We start from the raw sequence: 18,476 nt of genomic DNA on the forward strand, positions 1-18,476 counted from the left end.
GAATAATGTAGCGTCAAAGAAGCGACATGTATTTCCAAGAATTTTCTCGCGACAATTACATGTATCCAACGTTAGGATTGTAGTGATAATTGAAAGCGCAACAGAAACCCTCCTTGGATTTGATAGTCTTGAAGATCTTGCTGCAATCATAAACCTTGCCGAGCCAAACGCATCTTAACAGTAATGCGCTGCAAGGCTGCATCAACTGCGAGAGATATCGTTAATTATTAACTCGAATCTTTTTTCGCTATTTGAACGGATCTTATGATTAATCTGTATCTTCTTAGAAATACAAATTAATCATTAAAACAATTTTTTTTCACCTGCTCCATGAGCGTTTCGACCGTCATGTCGAGTCTATCGAGAAATTGCCTCGCAGTCACATTGTCTATCGAAATTTTGTCGGGTCGTATCAATTTCACTAGGGATGAAAAAAATTTATCGCTGTCGTTCGTGGTGAACCCATCCATGTATCTGTTAAATCGCGCAAAATTGGGACATAACATCGGATATGGAAATTTAACTCCGTTGATCCAAAATTAATTAAACTAATTTTCGCACATAAATTGTCACATTAGATAAAAATAGAAAATTTATCATATCAAATAGTTTTTATTTGATGTAGTTTTTATGAAGAAAATTGAAGGAAAGATTAGTAAAACCGAAACAAAACTATCGAGTTTAGAATAAATTTTTTTTTTCAGATAGACAGAAAATTTTTAATTTAATTTAATTTTTTTTTAAGGACTTTGATTTTCTAATTTATCTTTTATTTATTAATATAAGGATTCGGAAGGAAAATGATGAACCCTTCACACCTGAATGTATTACAATATATATCTTATTAATATCTTACAAATTCTTAGCCATAAGATCGGCATGTGGACGATAGACCTTATTGTTATTACATATGGTGACGGCTGGAAAAGACACGTCCCATATCGGATTTGACGTGTAAATAGTCGTAACTATGGGATTGTTCGAGTAATTGGCCCACAAGCGTAACATCAATATAACGCAGAACACGATGGACAATATACAAACCTGTCGAATATAAGAGTAAATTACCTTTCCTGAACAATATTACTGAGCTTACTCTTGCACTCTTGAGATGATTATAGAGTTCTCACCATGAACCAGAGAACACTCTCGATTATCGACGATCCATCCATGCTTATATAACGAAAACCATGCAGACTCGTATTCTTACAATAGATATTAAACCAGCCTAAGTATTTTTCTACCCGCACGTGTGCCAGACATTTGCGATATCCTATTATGAGATGAATATTGATTTGTTTGGCGAAGTAATAATTACTAACTCGGTATTGAAATATTAATAAGCATCAATACAGAGTGTCTGAAATTTAAATGTCAAAACTTCGAGAATGTAGAGAGGATCGAGCTAAAAAATAAGTCCTGTAAAGATGTGCTCATTTTTGCTTTGTTTTGGAGAAAATAGCAAAAAAGACAAAACGTAGTTACACTGCCTTTCGTTCTTGCACTGCCTCTAAAATATTAGCATCACTAAAATCATACACGAAAACAATAATAATAATAATTCCGTTTTCAGGTAAAAATTTTTTTTATTTGTTTAGTGGTCTAGTGGGACCATTTTTTTTTATCCGATAGATTAAATGTAGCCAGATATATAAATTTTTTGGAAATTGACTTCTTTGATTATTTAGAAGACATCCATCTGCAGCAACGGATTGAAATGTAGTTTCAACTCGATGGATGTCCAGCTCATTATGGCAGAATTACTCAAACTAGACAGACTTAACTAGACAGACATTTTCCACAACGAATTGGACGTGAAGAAGTAGTATCTTGGCCATCTCGACCACCTGATCTGATACTCTGATCTGGACTTCTTTGTGTGAGGGAGTCCTGAAGCAGGAACTTTATTCGTCGTCAATCAACGCAAGAAAACAATTGAGAAATCGAATCGAGGCTGCAGTGCACTAAATATCGCCAGATCAGTGTTTAGTTGCAACAACGAGCTGTCCTAGATGCAACGCTTGCGTTGCTGCAAGAGGCCAACATTTTGAACAATATCTACATTAAGCAAGTGAATAAATACAACAGTAAGTAATGAGAAAGTATAAAAATGAAATAAAACAAAGAAATGAAAACAAAAATGAAAATTACTTTTTTTTCTATTTTTGCGATTTTCTTCAAAACAAAGCAAAAGCATATCTCTACAGGACTTTTTTCTTAGTTTATCGATCCCCTACACGTTCCCAAAATATTGACATTTAAATTCCAGACTGTATATATTAATAAATTAAAATAATGTTAGTATCTCACCACGCTTTACACTGTCAATTCTGGATTTCCTTTTCCAATGTGGCGTCATGTTTTTTGGAGCTAAGTTAATGCTTATAGAAAACAAACTGTTTGTCAAGGGAACTACTGAATGACTGCATATATTGCTGGACTCGTACTGCAATTTCTTTAGCCAGCGGCTACTTTTCATTTCCAACTCGCTGCATATTTAATTTTCTATCATTATCTCTAAGTAAATTTAATGAAATGATATTAAAGTCCCAGTAATATATTCACCTGAACGTCCACTCTATTTTGATTATGTGCTCGCGAAGGTCGCGAATTTTACATGGAATATTCCAATTCATAAAACTATAATTTAAGATATCTATTACATTGGACCAGTTTTCTGATGAGTAAGTGAAAAGAATCGCTTTTAAAATGTAACAAATTCATCGTACATTCAGATCAAAATATTGATATATATATACATATATATATATATATATATATATAAGGCTAAAATTGTATGCACTATCGTAATTCTAATTACTCGGCTAATTTCTTTACTAAATAAATGAAACGTACGGCTATCACTCTTTTTAAAAGAGCGACATATTTCATACATTTATCTAGATATATCTATAAAAGTTTGAGACGGAAAGTATTTTACATCTTTATTGCAATTTAACAAGAGTTACTTTTGTTTACAAAGAACTTTTATAATTTTTCTAATCTTTTATTTATAGGAATTATTATTAATATTCGTCATACTGATATTGAATCACAATGGGTAATGTTAAAAACAACAATAGGTCTTAATTTAACCGATTTGACGGTTGACTTGATAAAAATAACAGCGTTTCTCTTTGTACTAACTTTTATTTGACAAATAAAAAGTATCCGTTACAAATAATTGTAAACTGTTTATCTTATACAGTACACGTAATCGTGATACGTACGAGTGTATAGCGCTCTTTCTCTCTCTCTCTCTCCCTCTCTCTCTCTCTCTCTCTCCCATGTTTGTGATTATACATGTTATCTCTTTCAACCTTCTCGCGATACCAAAGCCCAGTTGCAACAAACCGGTTTATATATCTGGCGTCGATATTTTCCCCATGCACACACGCACTCGGACACACACACGCGTCTATACATACATCCTCACGTACTGTCATTCATTCACGCGTGCTTATGTGCCTCGTCGTAGTGAAATGGGTTACAATTAACAAGTGTATGTATTTACGTGTGTGTTTATGTGTTAGACGAAAAATGCATAACACGCGGACGAAGCTATGCGCGGTTATAGTTTTGATTCATTTCACGTAGTTTATTTTATTTGCGGTCTCATTCGCACTCCTGTTTTAAACAAGGGAAACCACGATTCCCTCTGCTTCTGAGGATCCCCTCGGGCCGTGATAATTCCGTGGCACTATTCACAGATCGACAATTATGATTATTATTTTCCTTGACATTGAAATAATATTATTATTTAATAATGTTACTTGATAATATTATCTAATCTCTAACTCCAAGGAAATAATCGAAAAAAAATAAATGTACAAAACACATATCTAATGTAACAACACGCAAAGAATATTTTCTCTCGATGCTACGCACTCGAATTTGAACAATGATGTAGAAACACAATGATACCGAAAAGTAACTAACAAAAGGGAGAAAAACAACAGAATTAGGAAATCTCGTCACGTGCAATCGCGCTCGTCCCTCTGTGAACAGTCGACCGGAATTTTGTTGTGAAAATAATGGGAGATCTCTAAATCTGTAAAGTCCATCACATATGCGAATTTACACATGGATCGTGATTTCACTTGGCATTTCATGTCAAGCGTGTCATTGCTCAAGCTCTTTGTATACCTATGCAAATCCACGCGCGATGATCCCGAAAGTGTAACAGACTGTGAATGCGTCACCTACTGCCTACTGGTCGATACAACTCTGCATTAATGGACATTGTCCACGGTCAAGATGCTTAAAAATGCCCTTTATAGGCACCCTGATAAGGGTGACGTTTACTGACCAGACTAAAATGTACTTTCAGGGGCTGGAGGAGAGAGAGAGAGGAAAGGGTATTACGAGTTAATTCGGGGCTGACCATCGGTACGCGAGAAAATTGGAAACGGCGATTAGAATGTTATTATTATTATGCTGATCATATTTGATCCTTTTTATCGTCTTATCCGTCAAAAAGGTTGTACTAGCTTAATATAGCCCGGCATACATTATAACAATTCAATCCTCTAATGAATGCGGGTTCAAGGGTGACATCACTTAATCATGTTGGGACACACTCGCTCGAGTATTAAAATCGACTATTCAGGGCGAAGCTTTCGTAATTACGATCGCACAAATGGCTAAATAATGCTTTTTTTTTTTAGTACAATCGTTTTTAATTGCACTTGGAAAATTACCAATACGGCCGCTATTTGCCAAAAGGTACTCCCGTTCAAGTAGTCACGTTTCAAAGTAGTGCTATATAGTAGAGGTATTTATTTACAGAGATCATGTATGCCGAATCCGGCTGTTATCTTCGCGATCGCATATCAGGATCTTCGTATCAGGATTTTAGCGTAAAAATTTTGCACATCGAGGATAATTGTAACGAACTATCTATTGAAATGTACATATAGCAGTGGCAATAGCGTTATAGCATTTCGGACCAATCTTAATTCATTTGAATTCGTGTCTTGCAAGTCTCTTGCAAATTTCTCTTCTGTACAATATAATACAAAAAGAAACAAACTGGCAAATGGAAAAAAAGAACTGAAAAATATGCTCCACTTACGCTCGTTAAAAAACATATAGGGCCAAAATATGATATTACTATCATGACGGACTTTGTAGTAGATGTGTGTTCAGTGTTTTATCCATATCATTTTCTAAATCAAATCATTCGGTAACCGTTCACTCTTCGCCGATGGTGCCCCCTTAATCTTATATCTCTTCATTAAGCCTAAATATTTCTACCCATTGTAACACTAAGAACGTTTACGCGTTCACTGAAGGGGATAAAGGTATGATTAATACAGATTTAGGGAGATAATATGAACGCAAAAATACTCTTATCAATAATCATAAAGTAATAATTAATATTAACTACAATAATAATGCAACAGCAGAAACGCATACCTGTCGGTGTATGCAGCAATTAAGGAAGGGAAAGGAACGTTAGTGGATCTTATGTACAGTTTCTTTTTGCGAATACACTTGTCAGTTTTTTTCCTGCGTTTGCCTAGTAAAATCTATTTTTTTCTCTCTCTCTCGCTCGATCTCTCCGTTCCTTCGACACTGTTGCCCTCGCATTCACTCTATGCGCATTTATTCTTACTTCCATAGGATTAGAATTTGTAAAGAATTTATCAAAAAAGCTGGAAAGAAACGTAATGGGAAAAGTGTGCGTTGTCAGATCTCGATGTTCAGGAGAGTCGCGACTAACGGTTTCAAATTGGCTGTTTCGCGCCAGCGTCTCGATTGTTCGTTGGCACAATCTATATAATTTGAAATTAAAATACGTTCTTTTCTGTCGGGTGAAAGAGACAAGATTTAATGATAATAATAATAATAACGAAAAAAGAGAAAAAGAAGATACACGATGATTCCCAGTAAAATAGTGCGCGATTTATGATAGAAAAAAAAAATATCATTCTTTGGATTTCCTTTAAAGGATAAATACGTTTTTTCGGGAATGCTAACATCGGGGAACATGATGCGGTTGCTCGCCAGTTTGAAACCCCCCGCTGTCACATCGACAGTACGTGTGGCTTGGCCGACACGATACAAATAAGAGAATTCTATACTAAAGAAAGGCCGACATCGAAAACGTTAACGTACTCGATTCGTAAATCGATTTACTCTGCAGGCTGCATTGGGCGACTATCATCCTTAAAAAGGATTGCCATGTTAAGGTCACGTTAGCATCGACCACAAGCGTTTATCTTCCTGGGAGAGGGTGATTCGCGTGTGGCATGTGTCATCTGTGTGTGTGTGTGTGTGTGTATGTGTGTATTTGTGTTATGTGTGGTAAATTCTACAGATTATTCTCCTGTGCGCAGCATTCTGCCGGAAGTATCCCAGTTTCTTGCACGCGTTTCTGCAGGTGCATGTCAAATGTACTTGTTTCAGGTTCCACTTTCAGCGTTTGTATTTGTTTGCCCAAGAAATATTTCTAAAAAAAAGTTACAAAAGCGCATCTTTGGCTCCCCTCTTCCCCGAATGCATCCCTCACCACGTCTTAGTAATGATCTGCATTCTCGTGCACGCTGAAACAGAAAAAATTAACGGAATTTTTAGTCAAAGACCACATAATGATTAAAATTGAAGAAAATAAATGATGTAATTAAAACGAGATAATGACAAATTTTCTTATATTAAGTTAAAATTTTTCTCTTTTCATTATGAAGTTTTTTAAAAATGATTTACGAGGTACAAAGCGCAGAATGACAAAAATGTAAGCATTTTATGTTGCGTAAATAAGATTTAAATCGTCGATATAAAAAGCCTTAATTTATATATGATATCTGAGCGACGCAATAAACGTACTCGGAATAAATCGCAATGACAACAGCGCACGAAGCCTTAATTGTATTAGTATGCATCACAAATGGAGTTCGCATTACATGAGTTATCAAAGATCCAAGATAACTTGGATATGAATAAATACTATAGCTTTTATTTAGCTGCAATTATTTGATGATTATAGACACATTATTGAAGAAAATGTTACTGTTTAATCGTGCGAAATTACGGCGCGTCGATGAGCAAACGGAGCGCAGCGGGAATGGTGTTAGTTCCGAAAGCAGGTCTCAGGCAGAGGCGAAGTTCTTGAACACCTTTGTAGGATGATTAGTGATTCCTTGTTACATCGAAAGTAGAACAACAAAATCACTAGTCTTCCATACAACGGTGCTCCATTTTCCCTCACGCTGGGCTAGAGATTTCTCCAGCGCGTCGTTCTCCTTCCATCCGTCTCTCTCCGTTCCTACTCCTTCACCTTTGCGAATGTTATAGTCATCTCGATCGTTTGGTTAGTCGGATTGTGTTAATTCCTAAAGATGAACTGATGCGATGGCGGCGATATCGGTTATAAAGCGGATGAAGTACGAGAAATTATTATCGCGCGTGACAATGACGAAGAAATATACTCCAATATATATTAAATAGCAGTGTATAAAATCGAAGAGTTTAAATATATCATTCACAAAATGTTAACACACTATCGACTTTATCTTACACTCACAAGCGTATTTATGAAGTTACTTATACATTTTCAAGATAGCACATATTATTTATATAGAGTATAATCCTTTCTTCGATTTTATTTTAACAATTATCTTTTTATATCATCAAGATGTTTATCGCGAAGCTTCGCAAAATTATAACAAAGTGGCGATGCATGAAATGATAACAATATATATTTTACAATGTCATACAAGCATTATATCGCAATTTTTATCATGTAATTACAAAAATTGTACATGCTTAAACATCAAGATATAGCATATATATGTGTATGTGTGTATATATATATATATATATATATGTATATATATATATATATATATATATATATACACACATACACACTTCCATCTTTGTTAAATAGCGCATTTAACAATAAACATGTTCGATTTTAAGTTTTATTAATATAATATAAAGGCAATATTTACAATGTTAACATGAAATAAGAAGCAGATTTTTACATTTAATGTAAGTATATGATATATGTCAATATAACAATTACCTCTGCTGCAGCAGGTACTGGGCCATTTGTATCTGACTGGGAATCCCAGTGATGGTAATGATGCGGTCGTTACTACCAGGCAGTGGCTCGTCTATAGTTATTCCAGCACCACTGTCGGATCTGATTTTTCTGATCCTCGCACCACCTTTACCAATTATGGCTCCGGCCAACTGCAAGACAAGATAAGATTCTATATATAATCAGATATATTTTCAATAGATATAGACTAAAATCAAAGATATCTCAATCAAACAAAATAATCATTATTAAACATGGCAGACATTTATCTATAAATTATTCTCAATCTTTAGCTATTTAATAGAAGCGCAATGACTTTTCGATGTATTTCTGTGTGCATTTTTTAAATAGTTTACAGATATACGCGAGACCTACAATTTGATATGGTTGACAAGATAATCTCGATAATTCATTATTACTTTCCGATGTAGCTTCCGAGAAGCAACGATCGAATAAAATCCAATGTTCCTAATCGGATTTTAATTCGAATCTTCGGTATAAAAAGCAAATATACAATTTTTTGCTACGATTACCAAAATAAATTAATGCAACGAATATTTACGTTTTTCTAGAAAATAAAACAAACACAAAGTAAGACTTACGTCTTTAGGAATGGTGACTTGTGTACTGGTCTTGTTTCCACTCATGTTGCCCTGGTTGCCTTGGTTGTTTCCACCCATAGGGCCACCCATTCCCGTGTTACCACTGCCACCCAAACCATTGGGCGCTCCTCCTTGCATCCCCCATCCATCACCTGTGACAAAAGAAACATTAACGGTTCGTTTCACGGATATACGCAAATCCCCGAACATTTCAGCGATGTGCAACGATTTAATGGAATGCTCGGATCTTTCTCATCAGTATCCTAATCAACTTTGTCGTAGAATTTTAATATCTTTATTACGATCAAGGATATTCGGGTCTTCTGATTAAAAAATAGATGTTTCTTTGATCATAGTTTAAGTGGATCATCAAGATTCCTTCTTACCGTTGTAATTTCCGCCGCCATAGGGTGGTGGGCCGCCTCGGTTTCCGCTACCTCCATATCCGCCACCACCACGGCCACCGTCGTAGCCGCCTCCTCCACCACCGCCGCCCACACGCGAGTTACCGCCGTATCCACGATCCGGGCCGCCGGACATTCCGCCGCCGCCGCCGCCGCCACCGCCACCTCCACCGCCACCGCCGCCGCGTGGGCCACCTCGTGGCGGCGGAAAACCGCGGTTCATGTCACCCGGACCACCGCCACGATTGTCGCGTCTCGGCATTCCGCCACCGCCACCACCCCCGGCACCGCCTCCGCCGCCGCCGCCGCCGCCACCACGACCGGGACCGCCAAATCCGCCGATCTTACCCTGACCACCATCGGCGTTTCCATAACCGCCGTAGTCATCGGCATAAAAATCATCGAAGTTGTGTGGATCATAAGGATTGTTCACACCCTTTAGCGGTGACTGGAAAATAAAAACTAAACGTTATATTTCGCTTCCTCAAAGATTGCTTTCCTACGTATTGTATTGGGTCATCTAAAAAGTATCCGCGGTTTTTAGATGATCCAACATATGTATTATAGAGCGAACTTTAATTCATTCAACAATGTTAAATTTATAATGTCAAATTATGCCTAATTTGAGTCATTTTTTATTATTTTTATAGGTCGTCACTATTCTTACACTGCTAAATATCAAAGGAACAAGTAATCCAAACCCTTAAATTAAATGACATTTTGTTGTTTTAACTTCATGTGAATCAAAATGTAAATCAATTCATTTATATAATCCAGTAGTTAGATTTAAAATAAACAATATTAACGTACGCACTTAATAAATAAAATAAATTCATTCCATTCAAATTTAATACATTTTCTCGAAATAAATTGTTTACCTCCATTGTTTTAAAGTTAAGCTAATGATATATTGAGTAGGAGCAGAGGTGACCTAAAATGTATGCAAGAAATGATTAAAAATAACTCAAATTAAGTATAATTTGATATTATGAATTTAACAGAGTACTCAATGTGTCGTTATTTTAACTAAAACAACAGAATTAAATAATTTAATCTAAAAAAATGTATTAAAAATTTGATTCAATTTCAGTTTCTTATTATTTACTGAGTGCATACGTTAATATAAACGTTGTTTACTTTGGAAGTAATTACAGAAATGGGTTAATTAACATTTTAATATATACTCTCTAAATCTAGTAACTGGATAATCAGTGAAATTCAACTAAAAAAGAAAGTTTGAGCATTATACCTAAAATACTGATATTTGCATGTTCATTCATTGAGTTTATTCACTAAAGTAAGATTAATTAGATTAATACAAGTTAGGTAAGGTTAGGGATTTCACATTTAATTCACATTTAATTACCAGTGGCATATTTGGCACTGATAATAGTGATTATTTACTGATTTAGAGAGTAGTACGTTAAAAATAACAAAATGTTATTTAACACAAGAGATTAGATTATCATTGCGTCTTTAATATCTAACAGTGACAAAACTATTGAAAATTGAAACTACTTCTACAAAAACTGTAATAATATTCAAATAATATTATATTCGAATGATATAAGAAACATATGTCTTTTTCAACAAAAAGAATCGACGTTTTGTGCGAGATGCAACGGCTATTAAAAATTTATTTAAAAAAAATCATGATCTCATAGTACACTCACAGTCTTAATGGTAGCGATCAATTCACGTATACATTCGATGCACGTTGTGGGTTTCCCGCAGATGCTGATGAGACGATCTGTACTGCGAGGGCAGGTGTTCGAATAGATCTTGATTCTGGCTCCGGTTTTCTGAAACACAAAAGTATTCGGGTACGTTAGACAAAATTTACAACTCAGAATTCAGGAAACTTTCCGCGTTTACATTGAAAAGAAGACGCAACTACAGTTAACAAGTTAAAGATATAAAAGACGATTCTCTCATTTTTCAAGTTGGAATGTGTGATTCCGCAAATAAAAATGTATCACGTTTCTAAAAATGTCGAGATCTCACATTTCTGTCTTCGACTAATAATCGCTGACATAACGAAGTATAATAAGTAACTCAACCCTCCTGCGTGTGCGTGTTCAACGGCTCTTTTTAATTACTCTGACAATCGGACATGAGTCACGATCAGGGTGTGATACTCCATCTGCTTCCTCGACAGCTCTCACCCACCCCTGATTAACGACTTAACGATGCTGAAATGCTTTCGTACTCGCTTCACTAATCTGCGTCCCGCTCTCTGCCGCGAGGTTTCTAAGTAATACCTCGAGACGACAATGTTCAGATCGCGTGCTGATAGTCGTTTAACAGTCTACCTGTACTTTCCGAGATCTCGATCACGCCACATCGAGACGGCTGAGGGTAAACGGCTGAGTGCAACCATTTGGTGGCACTTAAATTTTTCTTAAGCTAATTTCACCTGTCGTTTGCGTCGTAAAATAACTCGTAAGCTTTCGATGATAACAGATGAGATTTACAGTTGCAGGTAAAATAATATAATTCTGCGCATTGGATTGGAGGTAGGAAGGATGATGAACTGACAGACAGTGATGCATATAGGATGGATGTACGCGCGGAGATAGCTTTGATGCGAGTGATGCAAAAACGAAAAATTGCCGATAACATCGACAGCTGTGTGCTCAAACGCGAAATATCCAAACCAGATAACAATCTAGTATACGCTCACGTATACTACATATACACGCGTGCTGCATCCGGTGGTATTGTGCGGAGAAATCGCGCCGTTTAATTACGTAGATCAAAGCAACCCACTCCCTAAAATCCCGCTAGCCTCGTGCAGATCCATTCAAACGCTTCTGATGCGGACAGTCCAGCGATATTGAGGCTCACTACCTACTACATCTGCTACCTGGATACAGCGTTAATCCCCAAACTGATAGAATCGAGAAAAGTACATGAAGACAGACGAAGAAAGGGATAACGCAAACGTAATTTATATTATACGTATTTTTTTTTTTTTTGAGAGAAAGAGAGAGAATAAAGGAAATAGCGCGCGTACATTGCATTCTGTTCCAGCATAACAAAAAAAAAACAATCAACGTTGTTCGATCACCAGCGAATAACTGGCGAACGGCTATATATTGCTCGCGTAGATATCTATATAATTAGTCAATGGAATTCATAAGCGGAGAATGAGCCGAGAAATAAAAGCTCGGTGTCGCGTTGTATAATCAGCCATCCGAGCGATTTGAATGCCACGATTTGAAAGAAAAATCGATGAGAATTGCCATCGCAGATCGGTATTTACACGACATGCGCCGGGGGGCGGAAAAAGCCAAATTGATTTTAATCGAATTAATTAATTCTGCTGATCACGTCCACGAATCAGCAGGATTAATCTCGACGCGACAGAAACGAGAATGGGCGCGAATTCTTGTGTGCAACAACGGTTTTGGATTGACAAGGATTGTTCTTACGGTCCAGCATTATTTCTGATATTTGAATCATTTTCACCGGAAGTTGGCGAGCGTACCGTTGACATATCAAACTTTCATTCGCGTTAATATTCAAAATGAATTTTCTAAAATAGAAACAAGTGCGTTAGTTATATATATATATATTCTGCACCGTGAAAGTAAAACCAATTGCCATGAGAAATGAGCTCTTGATAATTAATCGAAGAGATGAAATAAAAGACAAAGATGAAAGCCACTCGCTGAAGCGCTTTTTGACTCGCGTTTTTTGCGGAGGACGAAGTGCCTCGAGAGAGAGAGGCGGATTCTCGAAAGAAATTTCCGCTTCTCCGCCTGAACTTACCTCTGACATTCGATATCGGTAAACTTGAAGAGAACAATGTGAATCGATCGTTCTTTGAAGGAACCAATGTGCCATAAATAGCACAGTATAAAGTAGTAGAAGTAGAAGTATGAGATTTCGCCGTGTGTGAGATTTCGCGAGGAAGTGAGATTATTCCAGTCGAAACATCGATATCACAATGCATTATGTATACCGTACGAACTTGTCTCCCACGCACCCTTGATCGTTCACAGCTGTATGGATTTTCAATTTTCCAGAAAGTTTCCGAACTTCCGAAACTTGCCGCGATCGCAGAGATTTCTGTCCTCTCCCTTCGAGTGAACATTTTCTTGAATATTCAAGAGTCGAGGAAGATAATTAATTGTCCCAAGTTTCAAGGTCGTAACTTGACATAATTATGCCAACTTGTGTACGCGTAGCGTAAGAATTTCTTCTCGAAAGAATGTTATACCTGTATGCTAATAACTCTCTCTGAAACTATAACTATAAGTTTTATATTTATATATCATTCGCGACTACGAGAGAGTCGTTATTAAACGTAAAGACATTGGTATTAGAAGATTAAAGTGGCTGTAACGTGCTTATGGTAATTCGGCGCAAACATCCAGAGGACTTCAAAGTCCTTGCACTGGGAGGATAACCATACGAGAGCGATTTCGTGAGAATGAACCGCACTGCGCCACCAAATTCGTGTTTGCTTAATAGTTCTCCGTTGCAACGGCATCCGTAGCACAAGTTTACAAACTTCAACGGTATTACTGGCGGCGTCATGCACTAATCTAAACGTAAATCGTACCATTCAATTCGATGCGACGAAGAAGTTCTTTCACAACTAGGATGATTTTACGTAAAGGCTAAAGAATATTGGTACCGATTGTATAAATGTTAAATAAGTCGAAGACGTTATCGCATGATATTTACTTTTCAATAGAGCATTTTCAATGACAGAATTTCGAATAGCGTATTTTATTTTAGTTATGCTGATGATTTGGTCGGACACGAACTTAGTCGTATAAAACAAGACGTTCTGTATTCCTTTGACTTTTATTTCGTTTCTCGAGTCAATCAGTCAATCGATTATCTTAGTAGCCTGTGTCCAAAGGTGAAGTTAAAAATAACACATTATAATAAAATTCAATTTCTAAAACAGCGAGAAAGACGATCGCGGACGGTTTAAGAAGGTTTTTTACTTTGTCAGGCTGTTTATGTAATTTTTAGGAATTTTTTTTTTTTTTTGAAAAGTGAATAAATATTTTTTAAAATTACTTTTATTCTTTATTTATTATTGTTTTAAGATAGATTTGTTATTTTTTTTATATGAAAAATGTGAATAATTAACAAATCAGTTTGATTTCTGCGCATCGTGTGGACGATTATTCATATATGTAATTATGATTCCGGATGTTTCAATTAAAATTAAAAAACAAAATATTTTAATTAGAACACTTGCGGCTGTTATCGGAAAGAATTATCTTAATAACTTAATTTTTTCTATTTTTTTTCAGAGCTCAAGAAAATAGAAAGTCAAACTTTTTTTTATAAATAAAAGCTATTTATTTACTTAATGAGCGAAATGAATACTAGTTCCGACATTTTTTAATTTCACTTCACTGAGAGATCCACTCAGAAATCCGGAATTGTCGCAAATGTGTACGATGTAGAAGTCAAATAGATCTATTATTCACATCTTTTATTAAAAAATATCAAATCTCTCCAACTTGAAACAATATCAAATAAAAAAAAGGGACAAAAGTAATTAAACAAAAATATCAACTCACTTTTTCAAAAAATATTCCTTAAAAAACTTGCTGAAAAAACGCGACAAAGTATTATAGAACATTCTCTTAATATCTCAAAAGAATTACATTTTCATAAATAAATAATAAAATTTTACAAGCATAAATTTAATATACAATGTTTTCAGATTATTCCGTCTACTGCGTAACTCTTTCTGCAAATCATCGCTAGGTGAACACCTCAAGTACTTAATGCATTTTCATGAGTTCGTAGTTCATGGAGACACGAAAGTCATACGCATTCATAACACACCGTTCGTGAAGAAAGACAGCTCCACTTTGCGGCTTCAATTCGTCTGATTTAGCAATTGTGCAGTGACTTCCAAGTAACACTACGGGAAAAAAATGCGTATTCCTCGTTAAAACATATAATCGCAAATTGCCTCTCAACGTATCTACTACTTTCGAATCAGGTGAGAAGCTACGACATAAACTGTCACATAAATCCCATGACACGTAAATGTCACAAACTCGTCGGGATAAGCGAAACAATGTTCGCATTTTACAAAACGGTTAAAGTACAATAGACTTTCAAAGCCCTCCGGATTACTACGTCAAAAATTCCTTCTATATGCCGATACACATTTCGATCAATAAATTAAAATTTATATTCTACATACCGGGCTGACTGATGAATGTATCGCCAATCGATAATAATTGAAAATTTCACATCGCGTGCGGAAATTTCTCGACGCTGAATTCACATACGCGAATTTAAATAAGTAACAATCTATTAAATATTAATAACGAAATACGCGCTGTAGATTCCATGTCAGTCGAAATACATTTGGACGAAGACATAAGAGACCATAAAATAAATAAGATATCACCGCTCGCGATATTACACACCGTGCGCGCGCACGGCGTTTGTCGGAAATGCTGAGAAAAATAAGGAGAAAGCGCGAAAATTCACCGTACGAGAAACCGTGTCGCAACGTAAAATGCGACAGGTACGAGGAGAGACTAGCTTTCATCGTCGACATCCGCGACGGAAACGAAAGGAAGGCAGTGGTCAGAGCATTTCTCTGAATACACGAGATATCGGGAATACGGGACAAAACGCGACAAAGTACGTCGTTGTCGTCATTGCGATCGTGTTGCTTCGTTTATACCAGCTGTTTTCCCTTTCAAAGTGTTCCTCTGCGTGACCGATCTGCGACCGAGATCGAGTCAAAATAGACCGACACATACGTGCGTCGTCCGAAGGTGACACGAAGACAAATCTTCGGGGGTTTTCCACAAAGCGATCTAATCGCTGTAACGTACAGCGGCAGAGAAACGTAGTCAATAAGATAATCACAAGTCATCGTTCGTACGTGACACCTCGCAGATTTCCTCGTGGTCCTCGCACTTCTCTTCACAGAAAAGTTTACAAAATTGTTTCTTCTTCAGTGTCATCACTATAATGGACGTCTACACTATCGATGAAGTTGCCAGTCACAATAACGCCAAGGATCTATGGATCGTGATAAACGGTGGAGTCTATAATATCACCAAGTTCCACAAGGAACATCCTGGCGGCGAGGAAGTGCTGCTGAAATTAGCGGGGCAAGATGCGACAGAAAGTTTCGAGGCAATCGGCCACAGTAAGGAGGCGATTATTTTTCGTGAGAATTTCAAAATCGGAGAGATAACGGATAGTGTAAGCTCCGATAATAAAACGAAAACGACAAATACAGGTTTGTTCTTTTCCTCGGTCGCTTGAATTGTACTGTGATTTAATACCGTTCGGATTCATTGCTTACAAATTTAACGCGATACGCTATAAACAAAGTCTCGTAAACAGTCGAGCTTACATTCGCAATGTTTACGTCATCGACAAATGTGGGTTTATGTACATAAGTATATCATTTATATACCTTTCATGTAGTTTCTTCAATTTCTAACAGTTATATTTTAGTTATTAGTTATTTCCGCTATTCATAATCGATTCTTTTATTTAAGATCGCCTTGAGTACAATCTTAACTCAGAAGTAGTTAACTAATTTTTGTTTTGTAAATAATCACCTGGGATATTTTTATACTCCAATTAAAATCATTATTATTAACAATTTATTACATATTATTGTTTTCCGATTTATTAATATACTCGAGAACATTATAGATATGGATTTAATCAGAATTTTCTTAAAAAAAAGTAAGTCGAAACCAAATATTAAACAAATAAAATAGAAATTTATTATAACAGTATTTTAAAAAGATAAAGATTTTAATTAATACAGCACTTTTTATTGCGGGTTTTCGATGGAATTCTACATTTTCGTAAAGAATAATTATTAAAAATGAAAGAAAATATATATGTGTCAAATAATATCCATTATACAAGACACTACAACATTTTTCAATTTTCTGCCGTTGAAATGTAAAAATATCCCAAGTGATTATTTTCGAATTAAGATGTCACAACAAACTAATCACCGTTTCATTATAAGACATTATTTGAGACTGTTTTGAAATAAGAACCGACTACAAATGTCGACCTTAGAACATTCTATCATATTTATGTTACGTCAATGAATAATGGCACAATAACTGTTCCTGACACCCTCACATTACAATCATTCTATGCTCTTAGGCCCAGTTCCACCAATGTAAGATTAAATTTGATCTCAGTTTACTTACTGTTTATCTTTATCTAATTCCTAGGATTACAAGAAGATAAACAATAGATTGAACCAAGATTAAAGTTAATCTTACATTGATGGAATCGGATCTTAGTAGAAGAATCGTATATCTTAATTCTGTTGCTTTTAGAAGAATCATCTTTAGAATACATCGTAGTCATAAATCATGTACTTTTCAATGTCACTAAGATCTTCACAAATTATTTTTTTTTTATTTGTAGAAGTAAAAGAACCAGTGGAGGAAGATTGGCAGTATCAAGAATCGGAACAAACGACGTTCTGGTCCTCGACATTCATGTGGTTCTCTTTCATAATTTATGCTATTATAATTTATTATTGGATGAGAAAACTAGGATTTATGAGCGCAATTTTTTAATTTTAACATAACGCTAAAATATGCAAAATATGCAATGTTATGTATAATCCATTCGAAGCTATTAAGTTATTGTTCTTGCACAACTATTTTAATGGATACACATTTACTTGAAAATTTGTTATTTAATGCTTACAAGAGGAATAAGAATATATATATAAATATATACTGAATAGATATGTTTTGGCTTGATTCCTTTTAATTTTGATTTTAATTAATACTATCGCTTTTATTGTTTTGCATTTATCATGTCCATATAATTTTGTACATTGTAATACAACTTGTAATGAAACGCTCATTATAAAGCAAAAAAATATCGAAAAAATATTCGAAAAAATAAATTAATCCGTAGGTCTTACGTAACTTAGTAAGTTTTCTTGTTTTAATATTTTATTTTGGTACGTGTTTTATGCGTGCAATATATTTGAACTTTATTCCAACGTGCGTCGAGGGAAAATATCAGCAAGTTCGTTTAAAATGCTCGTCCAAAATGGATCATCGTTCACGAATGTAACTTGATATGGAAATCGGATACGGAAAAGCTGTCATCAAGCATCAAATAAGCGAAATTATGAAACGGCCGAGCGATAGTCTTCATGTATAACGATAAACGTATTATCTGGTATATATGTATTATATAGCTTTCGCTATTATCACTTCTAAATATTCATTATTATAGAAAATTATATTAAATGAAAAATATCTGATCGTACAAGCGGCGACATACATTATGTACATATATAATATTATAATATAATATAATATATATGAAATTCTAAAATACACAGTGAAATTTCTATGCCAAAAGAAGCAATTTTTTGTGATAAAATTGTCCTGAGCGGTAATTTTGAGTTGT

At 35.5% G+C, this 18,476-nt stretch overlaps 2 protein-coding genes across 9 annotated transcripts in view; one reads left to right on the forward strand and one right to left on the reverse strand.

The window, feature by feature from the left end:
- Nucleotides 1-3,130: 3,130 nt before the first annotated feature.
- The window catches only part of HnRNP-K (Heterogeneous nuclear ribonucleoprotein K), a 122,129-nt gene continuing 106,783 nt past the window's right edge, over nucleotides 3,131-18,476 (reverse strand). For all 6 annotated transcript variants that reach the window (XM_087411897.1, XM_087411895.1, XM_087411896.1 and 3 more), the window contains 5 exons: nucleotides 10,727-10,855; nucleotides 9,036-9,501; nucleotides 8,650-8,801; nucleotides 8,030-8,199; nucleotides 3,131-6,548 (listed from right to left, as the gene is read on the reverse strand). In XM_087411897.1, coding sequence (XP_087268023.1) covers nucleotides 6,521-6,548; nucleotides 8,030-8,199; nucleotides 8,650-8,801; nucleotides 9,036-9,501; nucleotides 10,727-10,855 — 945 coding nt within the window. In that variant the 3' untranslated portion in view covers nucleotides 3,131-6,520. The remainder of the gene's footprint in view (nucleotides 6,549-8,029; nucleotides 8,200-8,649; nucleotides 8,802-9,035; nucleotides 9,502-10,726; nucleotides 10,856-18,476) is intronic.
- On the forward strand, nucleotides 13,863-18,430 carry LOC105143715 (cytochrome b5). 3 transcript variants are annotated; one of them, XM_011052176.2, is made up of 4 exons: nucleotides 13,863-13,929; nucleotides 14,752-15,036; nucleotides 16,016-16,302; nucleotides 17,469-18,430. In XM_011052176.2, exons 3-4 carry the CDS (start codon nucleotides 16,029-16,031, stop codon nucleotides 17,621-17,623), a joined length of 429 nt encoding a protein of 142 aa, XP_011050478.1. In that variant the 5' UTR covers nucleotides 13,863-13,929; nucleotides 14,752-15,036; nucleotides 16,016-16,028; the 3' UTR covers nucleotides 17,624-18,430. The 3 variants fall into 3 exon arrangements, with proteins under 3 accessions (XP_011050478.1, XP_087268027.1, XP_087268028.1); XM_087411901.1 differs by lacking the exon at nucleotides 13,863-13,929 and having other exon boundaries at nucleotides 13,943-15,036; XM_087411902.1 differs by lacking the exons at nucleotides 13,863-13,929; nucleotides 14,752-15,036 and adding an exon at nucleotides 15,043-15,935.

Source organism: Acromyrmex echinatior, chromosome 12 (assembly GCF_024713525.1).
Source record: "Acromyrmex echinatior isolate Ae372 chromosome 12, ASM2471352v2, whole genome shotgun sequence".
Taxonomy (NCBI): Eukaryota; Metazoa; Arthropoda; class Insecta; order Hymenoptera; family Formicidae; genus Acromyrmex; species Acromyrmex echinatior.

Excerpts from the sequence above, each read along its gene's own strand:
- LOC105143715 (XM_011052176.2), top strand. The coding sequence starts at position 16,029 with ATGGACGTCTACACTATCGATGAAGTTGCCAGTCACAATAACGCCAAG. Across the intron at positions 16,303-17,468 it reads AACGAAAACGACAAATACAG|AAGTAAAAGAACCAGTGGAG; the intron begins GTTTGTTCTTTT and ends TTTTATTTGTAG.